Source organism: Lates calcarifer, linkage group LG15 (assembly GCF_001640805.2).
Source record: "Lates calcarifer isolate ASB-BC8 linkage group LG15, TLL_Latcal_v3, whole genome shotgun sequence".
NCBI lineage: Eukaryota > Metazoa > Chordata > Actinopteri > Centropomidae > Lates > Lates calcarifer.
In genome coordinates this window covers 24158307-24169932 of record NC_066847.1, presented here as the reverse complement: position 1 = coordinate 24169932, position 11626 = coordinate 24158307, and the positions used below count along the sequence as shown (strand labels likewise).

Sequence of the window (11626 nt, the reverse complement as noted above, 5' to 3'; positions counted from 1 at the left end):
AATAAATCACATTTTTTTATTATGTTGTATTTATTTTCAGCAACAGAGTTTAATAAATTCCTTGGTCTTGCATTTAGTATATGTTTGTGATTTTATGTTTTGTCATTTCCAGCTAAATGGAACTTAATAAAGCCATAAAACAGAGGAATTTATGAAAAACTAATAACATATAGGGACAGAGACAAAACCGTTATTAAACAATGCAAGAATTTATAGACATACAGACATTTACAGCATTTGTTTTTACATTAAAAATGTGTCAGCTCAGGCCAGTCTCAATGAGCACAACCGCTAAAGGCTATCAAACACACACACACACATACACACACACACGCACAGACACACACAGACACACACACACATATTCCAGCAAACACAGGCACACATATCATCAGTTTGTTGAAAAAACAACCGAGCTTACAGGTTAAGATGATGGAACCTGTTTCCTCTATAAATCTCTAATTGTTTCTTTACTTTTATTTATTTATTTATTTAAGCTTTACTTAACCAGGTGAGTCAATTAAGAACCAATTCTCATTTACAATGACAATACTTCAGATCATACCTTCTGCTCTCATTTCTTCCTCACAAATTTTTGTTGAGGTCAAAGATGTTTTTCATAACACAGATGATGAGACTATCATAAGCAGCCTACTAATACATAAAAAATGCATGCTCTATCATCAGCAAAAAAAACATAACTCAATTCGGGATGAAAAACGGAAGGAGTCTCAGAAGCAGTTGCTTACATGTATCTTTTAGGAACAATACAAATGAAAAGGTAAACTCCACCTCACAAAAAAATGTGTGTCAGACACTGTAACCAGGTCTAAAGGATGTGATGATGCACAGCAACATTTGTGATATGATTAGACCCGATTTCTAAATTTATCAACATACTTATCAGGCCAAAATTGGCCTTGGAGCTTGGCTAGTCAGTGTGATCATCTGCTGATATGATAGACATTCCCCACTGACCACATGAGTATATAAAATATATTTGTAATACCAGCAATGATTTAATGTTCTTTGTGCATTTTATAGTCACTGAATGGGAGAAGTGGTTCACCCTGTCTTATAGAGAACCCTCATTTAACATTATTTACACCTAGTTTACATAATCTTTGAATGTATGTCATGTATGATTATAGTAGATTTATCAACATTTCCTATTTATGTAACACATATGTACTATGTTTGCCTTTGCAATCAGGTGCTGCTAACCAGTAAGTTTCCTTCTGTGGGCGTCAGTAAACAGAGCATAACATAATGCACACGCAGATATGTAAACACATCACTTGAGCACAGTGTATGATGTAATATTAAAACAGTGACTGTGACAAAACCAAATAAAGGCTTTATGTTTACCAAAATGTTTCATCCATTGTAGCATTATAGAGGCTGATTTTAATGATAATTGTAGACAAATGGCAGAAAACGCTGGGATTAAAATGAGCCCTTATATTTCCTGTTAAACTGAGAACAGACACCAGGAGGAATAGTGTAAGAGAAGGTCTACCTGGAGAACCAACACTAATTTACTGAGCTGCTGAGGTGATTTTAGTCTTGTGTTTCAGTGTTTAAGTTTAAGTCTGCCAAAATTGTTTAGAAATTGTATCTGACGGTTTTTTCATAGCAAAAAACAATCTCAAAAAACACAGAAACACTGCATGTAATTATATACCCTGATTATGGTTAAGTTTAAACATACTGAACATCTGTACAAAGTCATTGAAATTCAATGGCATTTTCACAAAATATCAGGTGTGATTTGAGGTTTTTTTTGTATATGATAAATGAGTCCTACACCAAATCTGTTCAGGTGTCCCTATGGGCACATGCTGTGAATTTGATTTGTTGAAAATTTGAATGTGATTTAAGAGCCTCAACATATAATGTCCACTGTCCTAAATGAGTCTTTTCCAGACTCGTGTAATAAAGCAGATATATAATGAAGCAAACATGCTGATAAAATAAACTTTAAAAGACAGGAAATTATTACAAATGAGCAAAGAAAGATGCATTCTAATGAAATGACTGAGACATTCAAGAATTCCCACAGTACACATGGGACAATGATGCGGGTGAGACAAGGCTTGTGTGGTTGGATTCCTGAGAGCATTTTTTGAGGGGTACAATAAGTGTGTGAGTGAATGTGTGTGTGTGTGTGTGTGTGTGTGTGTGTGTGTGTGTGTGTGTGTGTGTCAGTGTGTTCACATGGTGCAACACTTGTTCTTGTGTGCGTGAGAGTCTTTGAAGCGGAGTCTCTGCTTTGATCGATATTTCTCCAGGTAGGTTAGCTGTTTGCTGTTGATGGCTCCGCGGCGCTTCCTAAAATATACAGATGCGCAAATATTACATGGTGGAAGTCAGTGTCAGTGCTTCTGTAAACACTGACCCTCATGTTGCTATAAGTGCATGAGGATAAATACACAGGATGAAGTATAGAAATGTACCTACTGCCTGATAAGTTGAATGGCATCTTCATACTTCATCCCGCTCTCTATCAGAGCCAGAGCAACCAGCACAGGCGCCCTGTGTGCATACACAAACACACACAGAGTCATGTCTATTTCTGTTGAGTCTCACTGAGATGTCTCACAAATACCACAAGTTTGTCTGCAGTCTTTGTGTGTGGTTTTGGTTTTATTTACAATATGAAACCGGTGCAATTAACCATTATGTATAATCATAATTTAAAGTGCATATATGTGACTGTGTGTTTGTGTGTGTGTGTGTGTCTTTCAGTTCACACTGAGGTGTGTATCTTACCGTCCCAGTCCAGCCACACAGTGAACAGCCACGCAGCATCCTGGATCCTCCTGAAACTTCTTCTTCAGAAGACTCAACCAATCGTCAACAAGCTTACTCGGGGGTGGGGCTCCATCATCAAAGGGCCAATCCTGAAAGAGAGGAAGAACACTTGCTATTTCTTGAACTTTATATTTTGTCACAGGATGACTACTTTAGAGTGTTAATTGTGTGTTTGTATGTCGTATCCTCACCACCACGGTAATGCCGTCTTTCTCAAGTGGTGCTTTGTCATATGTGATGTCACAGACTCGAACCACAGTGGTAGCACCGTAGCGCTTCAGGTCCTGGAGGGGACGAGATTGGTAAAGGACAATTTTCACAACAAACCCAAAATGCATATGTGCATGTTTATCTTATCTTTACGAAGCTCTGCAGTGTTCTGGTGGCAGTCACGTGCATATTTCCTTACCTCTATGAAGGAGCTGAGTGTGCTGTCTGTGGGGTTGTGGGTGATAAGGAATCTCATGTTCTTGTGGCACAGTTCCACTGGAGCTGGACGATTCATGATGGCCAGAGTGACCTTTGACCTCCCAGGATGAATTCTGACCTTTATGTTTAAGGAGATAAGCCCAGTGTCGAGGAAAATGTATATACTGTATATAACTTCAAATCAACCTGGTTTAAAACATATTAGCTATATTTGGATTATATATATATATATATATATATATATATATATATATATATATATATATATATATATCATTGTTTATGCAGCAGTTACATGACCAAAAAATCCTAAATGATCTTGAAAAGCTTTAAATAAATGCAGCAAAGTGCCAAACATAAGTTACCTCACAAATGAAACATGTTTTATATGTCTCTGTAGTGAGAGCACATGCAAATTTTCAGATTTTGTTGCCCACAATATACCACTGAGTATAGCTTTGAGTCCTCCTTAACAGAGCCGGCTCAAACATCACAAGCCTTCTTTCGAGGCATTTTTCAAAATTTGACTAAACCTGCTAAACCTGTTAGTTCACCATACATCAAGACAAGTAGTCACCCATTTTCACATTTTGGTTTTTGTATGAATTAGAGAGGCAAACTGCAGCATGATAATCTGCAAAATTTAGAAGTGCTGCTGATAGGCTAATGACTTTAAATCTGCAAAGTAAGGTGGTTCCCCCAGCTTCCAGTCTGTACGCTAAGCTAACAGGCTGCTGGCTCCAGCTTTGTATTTACCATACAGACACAAAAGCAGTGTCAAACTACCAATCTAAATCGCACTGAGAAAGTAAACAGGTGTGATCCCCAGAAAGTTAAACTACTTATTTAAAACTACACTGAACTCAGAGTAATTAACAAACAACAAGTTAGAAGCTAGTGATGTGACAATGCTGGTCTCAAAGGAATCCAATATGGGAGTTAAATCCCCAACACACCCACTGATCACCCCCACTGCTATTTTCACTTATTCACCTGATCAGACCTCTTCTCAACACTGGCTGTGCAAAGACTGTGCTTGACTGACATTTTCCTTGTGACCCTCATGCACAAGTTAAATTATATCTTTATTATTCTTATTGGTACTTTGAGGTTGTGAAGCAATCATAGCTACACCCAGCTCCAACCTGGTCTGATCAGTCTGTGTGCTCGTGCACTGTACACTGAAGTATCCTCAAGAGAAAACAGTTCTGTTGATATATCTGTCACTGATGTTAGACTGTTATGAATGGAGCTGTAAACCTTTACTGAAAAGGGTGCATTATATATAATTAAAATTCATTAATACTACACTTGTGGTAGTACACTAGATGTAAAACAAAAATGACAAAATCATAGCTGTCAGTGGAACAGTGTCTCTTGTTCATCTGCATTGCTCTCACTCATATTTTGATTGCGATAACAGGGACGTGAGTGTATTTTAGGATGGAATTTTAATTTCATTAATCTTAATTCAGGCATGCCTCACCCTCTCCAAGGTGTACACAGCTACTATTTTAGCACAGATAAGAACTATTTGGGTGATACCAGAGTTGTCACATGCAAGTAAACAAATGGGGAAGGCAACAAGCTAAATGTGGATAAACGAAGCCAATGGGTTGGCCGGTTGGGATGACTGAGCAGCAACAAGTTTACATTTCCCAAGAACACAGGAGAGACATATCTGGTTACACCTTGTCCCAGCATTATTGGCACTGGTTATATTTACAACTACTAATGTTTCCTGTTGTGTTGAAATGAGATGGGAGCCAAATGTTTTTAGTCAAAGAATTATCGTCAGATTTCAAAGAATTAATACTAAAAATGGGAGCTGTGTTTCTAACCTATCATACAATCCTATAACTAGAATGCCAGAACAAGTCAGTGAAGTGCAGGAGTTAAAATGTGTTGGTGCATTACCCCCTCACCTTTAGCTCTGGCTGTAGCAGTTAGCTGCTATGTCTTCACTTAAATCAGGTCTCCAGGTGATACTGGACTTCCTGTTTGTTGTAGAACTTCCTGTTTATAGTTTTTCTCCCAATTCGGAGGTTCTCTTGTTTTGACTCCTTTACAGCATCGGTTGACTGTATCCTATAGTCCAAGAGTCTACAGTGTGTCCTTCTCTTTGTTTTTATCTCTCTGATTGTCTTCTTCTCTTTCTCTCTTTGTCTTTCTCAGTAGCTCTCTCTTTCCTTCTCTCTCTCTCTCTCTCCAGTTAGCTTCTGGTGTTGCGAGACTCCACTTGTTACCCCATGAGCTGGCTGGTTCAGGAGGCAATGACCAATGGTCTTTCAGGGTTCAAGGCCCCAGTACAGCATAGTGCAGCTTCATCCCAGATAGGGTCTAAATGTGTTGGGCGTGGCAGTAGTCACCACTCCGCCGCACAAACTCCATCAACCAGCAGTTCTAAAGTAAGAAACAGAATAAAAAAGTGGTCAAACATTCACCTTCCAGAGTCACGATAATTGTTACAAATTAGGTCAGCTAAGTTGGACCATATTATAATGGCAAATGTTCTAATTACAGCCATTATTGGCTCTGTAAAGGCCAACTGGAGGCCATGTATTTGATTAATATACATAGATAAACACCCAAATATACACATGAGCATATGCACATTTACAGATGTTAAATGCTTTTATTGAAGCCACTATATGAAATTATACAAGCTATAATATGATGATAATGCCAGAAGTGTAGGGATTTTTGATGATGTTAGCAAAGGTGGTTGTTAGAAAAAAATGACCCACAGCAAAACACTGTGGATAACCCTGAAGCATGAGATTGACATTTAATATACTGTATGTTGTATACTGATATATTCTTAAGAGTGATATTTACAAGGAACTGGTTCTGCTTTGTCTGAGCAGACTTACTCAGAACTATCTTATGTACAACATAAACAACTAGAACAGACACATACAAAAGTGCATGGAATGGACAAGAAAGCTGAACAACAGATGACAGACGCACCATGAGCTAGAAAATCTAATATATGATGGGGCTCACAAAATATGGAAAACTGTATTAGATTAGCCTGCACAATATCAACAAAATTAGATTTGGTCTGAGGGGAAAAAATGAGGACAAAATCGAAAAAGTAAATGTTTATTTTACCTAGTCTTGGTGGATTGTGTCTATTTGGCTAAAGGAGATTATTTACTACATTCTTTCCCCCTTTAAGCTACCTGAACCCTATTAGTTTGGTGTGTTTGTGGAAAATTCCCATCTGGTCCATTTATTACATACAAAGCAGTGAAATGATGAGGGATGGGATTGATGGGAAATTATAATGTAATTTCCTCAAAAGTTAATACGTTATGTGATGTACTCCTCTAGATAGGCCAGGCACATTTCTTAGAATTCAAAACAAGGCATGACAGTAATAATTATTGGCTAATAATTGAGAAATATAATATAATAGATATAATATCCTGCAATAAAGTACAAAGGTCAGCTATGTACAGTAGTTACAGAGGTAGTGAGGGAAATATGAAAGAAGGTGCCTGAGGATGTCACCCTCCACCCACTAACATGCCCAAACATTCAGACAAACAACCAAGGAAAGCCAAGAGGTAATCTGGGTAATCTGTGGTCACCTCTTCACCTCGGCTCTGCCAATACGCACACACACACACACACACACACACACACACACACACACAAACACTTCATAATCACATGCCGACTTACTCACTCACTCTTCCAGAAGAGTGTAGTCTATTCCAGGTTGTTGACTATCTATAATTAGGAATTTATCCTGTGTCACCACTAATCAGGATAGAGGTCGATTGTTTTCCACCCAGTCAATTCAAATTGTAAAAACAACACTGACCCTCCTTTAACAAGTTTTATGGAGATGTCATTTCTGTTTTTAGAGCCTCATTGAAAACAAGCACAACAAATTAAAACTAAGACACACAAGGGGTAGAAACTAATTACACAAAGCAAAATGATACACTGTCACAGACAACACACAGCTGTGAGTTCACTGAAACTGAGACACAGACCAGGTATGAAATAGCTCTAAAGCATTTTAAATACAAATCAAATAGAAATTCTAACTTTTCACAAGCACTACCATCACTTTAGGAATTTAGCTGACATATAAAGCAGAGTGACATAATATGAAAACAAAATAGTTCTACAGAAGCATAAAAGAGTGTGAGGGAAATGGCTAGACGGTAGCAGTAATTCCACTTAAAACTGTAAAGCCGATCTTCCCTGTTACCTTAGAGCGCGGTTTGGTTTGTAAAAACAGGTGCGTCCCCGCTTGGTTGTCTGGCTGCCTGGCTGTTTCCCTGTCACAGGCTGGGTCAGGACCCAAAGAAGTTAAAAATGGATCTCAGTATTATTTTAGAGCCATATTAGATTGCCAAACTTTTCTACAGTACCTGCAATGTGAGGCTGAATCAAACACAGTAAGCTCGTAGGTTAGTAGTAAAGACAACAACGAGACAGGTTAGTAGTAGCCTCAAACAGGTCCAATCCTGTTACAGTACATTTTATTGAGGTGGCTTTCTGTAACAGTTCACAAGTCACTGTGGAAAAAAGAGAATATGCTAAATGCCTACCCTTAAACCTACACAACCTTCTCTCTTACCTCAGTGGACAGGTTGGCTGCTGAACAGGGAAATCCGCAAACCACTGACTGACTGTTCCACCAAAGTCCTGACCCACAACAGTTTGAGTGCTGACATACAACCAGCTGACTGCCTGTTATAGTACGCCCCTGTAGGCACTGAATACCTGCAGCTGTATTTATAGCTGTATCTATACTGGTAGCTGATTCTGTGACACATCACATTTTTGTGGAAATAAGTCTCCAGTGCTTGTGTCCCCCTCTCAACCTGCTCTCTGCTCTCTGCAACCTGCTCTCTGTGGAAACGAATTTCTGTGGAAATTCTCCATAATTGTGACTACATTGCTTATCTATCACTCAAGTTAATGCTTATAGTTACAAATTTACAAACCTGTTGTAGCAGTTTGCCACACTGTCTACCTGACAGCATCAGGAACCTTTGCAAAATACCACTCAGCTGTGATGTTTATGCATGTATTAACAGCAATGAAATGCAATATCTATTGAATGTGTGTCCTTACCGCTTAGTTCTTCAGTGTCATCCCCAAAACAGACTAAACATTAGTTCTTCTGCCTCTTCACCACAGCAAAGTCCACCTGTTTTCAGCCCTTTTTTCCTGCCCCTAGAAGCTGAAATATCTTGATCGCAAAGCAGAAAAGTCTCTCCGCAACAACCTGTGGCTCTGGCCAACTGTCACACTGAACTATCCACCCCAACCCCCGTACCCTCCCAGCCTCTCACTGCGGTGCACGGTTATGTGCCTGGTCTGTGGCTCTACCTCGCTTGTAGCAGGGCAGTGCACCGGGCTTGAGGATCTGCTGTGAGCTGGTCTAATCAGGCTGAGCAGCCATCTGACCCTGACAGCCCTGTCACCACCAGAACACTCTACAGTTAATGCTCTTAGAGAGAGAGAGAGAGAGAGAGAGAGAGGAGAAAAGCCTCACTCACCCTCCTCCTCCACCACCACCTAACCTTCCTCCTCTTCATCCACTCTCCTCCTTTCTCCCTCCCTTCTTCAGGCAGGCACTTGGTGGGTAAAGAAGAGGTGCTGTTCCCTCCTCCTTATCCCTCCTCACCCCTCCTCACCCCCTCCTATAGGCGGATGATTGCAAGAATTCAGTCAAGGAAGTCCATGGTCTCGTGCTTAATACATTTCACAGTGACAAAATAAATGCAAATCAGTGTTATAGTTCATGTTCTTCTCAAATATAAGTAAAAGAGCTTGTTGAATTGTTGCTCTCATGAACAGTTCCCGCTATGACACGTCTGTCTGGACCCTCTATGTTTTCCTTGCGTCCCTTTCGCCCCCTCCCCTCCCCGAAAGGGCTAAAAATAGAGGGTCTTTTGAGCTACCAGACAGATTGGACAAGTCAAACGTTTGAGCCCCTGTTCATGGAGTTAACTTTCTCTCTAACTCACAGTAGCACTAGCTTGTTTGTTTTCCTGCAGCCAAACTACAGTGTGTAAAAGCCCCAGGGCATCAGTTGTGTTGATCAGTGCGTTCATCCAAAAAAAATATAAGATTATAAATGTTTAAAATGGCAGGACATGTTTTCTGAACAAACAGCCACTGACTTTCAATAAATCCATGCAGCCTTGTGCTTTTGAGTTTTCAGGATTCACCTTTAAGTTGTCTTCATCCCGTTTGTTTACGAGGTTATGGTATGGGTACATTTAGACCAAAGAGTCACAAGGCAGGCATAGGCACAGACTTTTTTAAAGTAGGATGACCTGGGGCCTCACCTCACTATCAATCACTTTTAGGAGAGGTTAACATGATGTTTCACACATGTACAAAAAAAAAAAAAAAAAACTCATCTCACTTGCTAAAATTAGCTGCAGCACCATTAGAATACTTTCCAGTTCATCACATTAAAATCTGACATGTTCACGATCACGTCTGCTTCTTATAGCTAACATCATGTGTTGTCAGGGCCGGAGTTCAGTTTGTCACGCGTGTTACGATGGCAAATTTTTGGCTTCTGCACCACTGCCCGCTGTTATCCTGCTGATTTTCACATGGTGACCTGTCACCTTTTCTGTTTTTCCTTTTCTGATAACAAGCGTAAATATAGCCACAAGTGGTGACTAGCAGGCTCCAAACACAAAGTGACAGTGAGATAAGGACCTTTAGTGAGAAGAAGAATAAGATGGGAAAAGGGATGACTCAGCTTCGAAGACTTAGACTTAAAATAACATCTAAACATAGAATAGAAGTGAAATGACATACTGTACAGTTCACACATTTTACAACTTTGAAAGCACAAATGTCATCAGTGTGATCGAGATGATGACATTTGGGCATGACATACTATAAATATGAGTTATTGAGGCTCAAAGTGGTGCTTTAATAGTTACTCATAAAACATCTGATGTAATAGTATCAAAACTGCATGTGTTTTTACTGTTTTCATAGGATGTGTTAAATGTACAATGGATATCTATGAGAATTACTATAGAGGAAATGTGTTGTAAAATAATGTGTTATATACTGACCAGAAACTTACAGATAAAATAATTCTGGTCAACACCGATGTATCTAATGTTTGTATATACACAATACATTTTACATTAAAATATTTATTCTCAGATCTCTTTTTTTTTTTAAAAAAAACACCAAATACCAAACACAGCTATTGTCCGGCTCAGTCCAGATTTTGTCAAATTTCAAGCCTATGAAAACCTTCTGCTCTCTGGATGTTGGCCCATGCAGTGTCAGAGCAGGTGTTCTGCAATGGCACCCCTAAAAAAAAGAATCCATATTCCAACTTGTCTCAAACCCTTTAACTCCTTTCGTGCTTTTCCAATAAAATATATATTTAAATACACCTGAGATGTCATCTCCACCTCTACTTGTCATCATTGTTTCTGGGATCCACATACTTTTCCTCTCAAGGCTTCCTCCTGAGGACCAGTCAGGTCCAGTGTGACCATCTGTTTTGATGCTACAAATGCCAGTGCATTGGCCTAAACATGGTTGCTGCAATGGTTTCTGGAAATGTGAGCTGACACCCAGTAGGTCAGTCCTCAGCTGGCAGTCTTGTGCTTTTTGAAGACTCTAAAGGACACTTGGAGCACTGGCAATGGCCTCACTGCTAGAATCATTAAACCAATGGGCTGACCTGCAAAGACTTCAGCACTGAATCCTTTTACCAGAGCTTAAAGGAAACGCCAAGGAATCGCTCGAGCCTTATTTTTATAAACCAAACATTGCTGACGGTGATGATCATGGTAATTATGAATCATTATGAGCCAGAGTTGAACTAAAGTAGAAACTATGAACAGAGATAATTTACTGCCTTGTTTTCTCACATCAAACCTTTCAGTGTAACAACTCTTTAATCATAGCATCAGCGACAGCACGGCTAAATTACATGACCACTTTACGTCACTTGATCTTGAGTCAAGCCAAACTTATCCTTCATTTCATATCTTGTCAGTGTGTGTGTGTGTGTGCATTTGCAGGCGTCAGTGGGAGTGAGAAAGTTTTTCAATTTAATAGATAACATAATATACTACATTTGGACTTGCTGATAAAAGTAGAATCACTCATTGTTGCACTGTCAAGAATGGGAACTGATGGCAGCATCCCAGCATACTAACATTTAAGTCATTCAGTTGAGTTGGTTGCTGGAGAAACAAAAGACAAAGATAGTCCATAAGTAAACAGACTATAAAGTGTTTCTTGGTCACTTACTCCTCATAAGACTAAATGTTGTTGTAGATCTAGATTCTTCTCTGTAAGCTATTTGTGGCATTATGCAATGATTGGCACTATTTAAACCTCCTATCACGTCTATAGA

At 39.3% G+C, this 11626-nt stretch overlaps 1 protein-coding gene and 1 long non-coding RNA gene across 3 annotated transcripts; both read right to left on the bottom strand.

The window, feature by feature from the left end:
- Nucleotides 1-170: 170 nt before the first annotated feature.
- LOC108889453 (protein tyrosine phosphatase type IVA 3) lies at nucleotides 171-3361 on the bottom strand. 2 transcript variants are annotated; one of them, XM_051076158.1, is made up of 6 exons: nucleotides 3224-3361; nucleotides 3006-3098; nucleotides 2773-2903; nucleotides 2461-2535; nucleotides 2206-2331; nucleotides 171-2171 (listed from the first exon to the last, which is right to left on the bottom strand). In XM_051076158.1, the coding sequence occupies exons 1-5, from the start codon at nucleotides 3317-3319 to the stop codon at nucleotides 2214-2216; spliced, it is 513 nt and encodes a 170-aa protein (XP_050932115.1). In that variant the 5' UTR covers nucleotides 3320-3361; the 3' UTR covers nucleotides 171-2171; nucleotides 2206-2213. The 2 variants fall into 2 exon arrangements, with proteins under 2 accessions (XP_050932115.1, XP_018541441.1); XM_018685925.2 differs by having other exon boundaries at nucleotides 171-2331.
- A 2019-nt stretch (nucleotides 3362-5380) lies between these two features.
- On the bottom strand, nucleotides 5381-8765 carry LOC127143330 (uncharacterized). The gene is made up of 2 exons (XR_007814647.1): nucleotides 8344-8765; nucleotides 5381-5646 (listed from the first exon to the last, which is right to left on the bottom strand). It is a non-coding gene; the product is annotated as an uncharacterized LOC127143330 (long non-coding RNA).
- Nucleotides 8766-11626: the final 2861 nt, after the last annotated feature.

Bases quoted from the DNA above. Each gene is read 5' to 3' on its own strand.
- LOC108889453 (XM_018685925.2), bottom strand. From the start codon at position 3,319: ATGAATCGTCCAGCTCCAGTGGAACTGTGCCACAAGAACATGAGATTC. The intron at 3,099-3,223 runs GTAAGGAAATAT...CGTCCCCTCCAG, and splicing joins CACTCAGCTCCTTCATAGAG to GACCTGAAGCGCTACGGTGC. The intron at 2,904-3,005 runs GTGAGGATACGA...CCTCTCTTTCAG, and splicing joins AAGACGGCATTACCGTGGTG to GATTGGCCCTTTGATGATGG.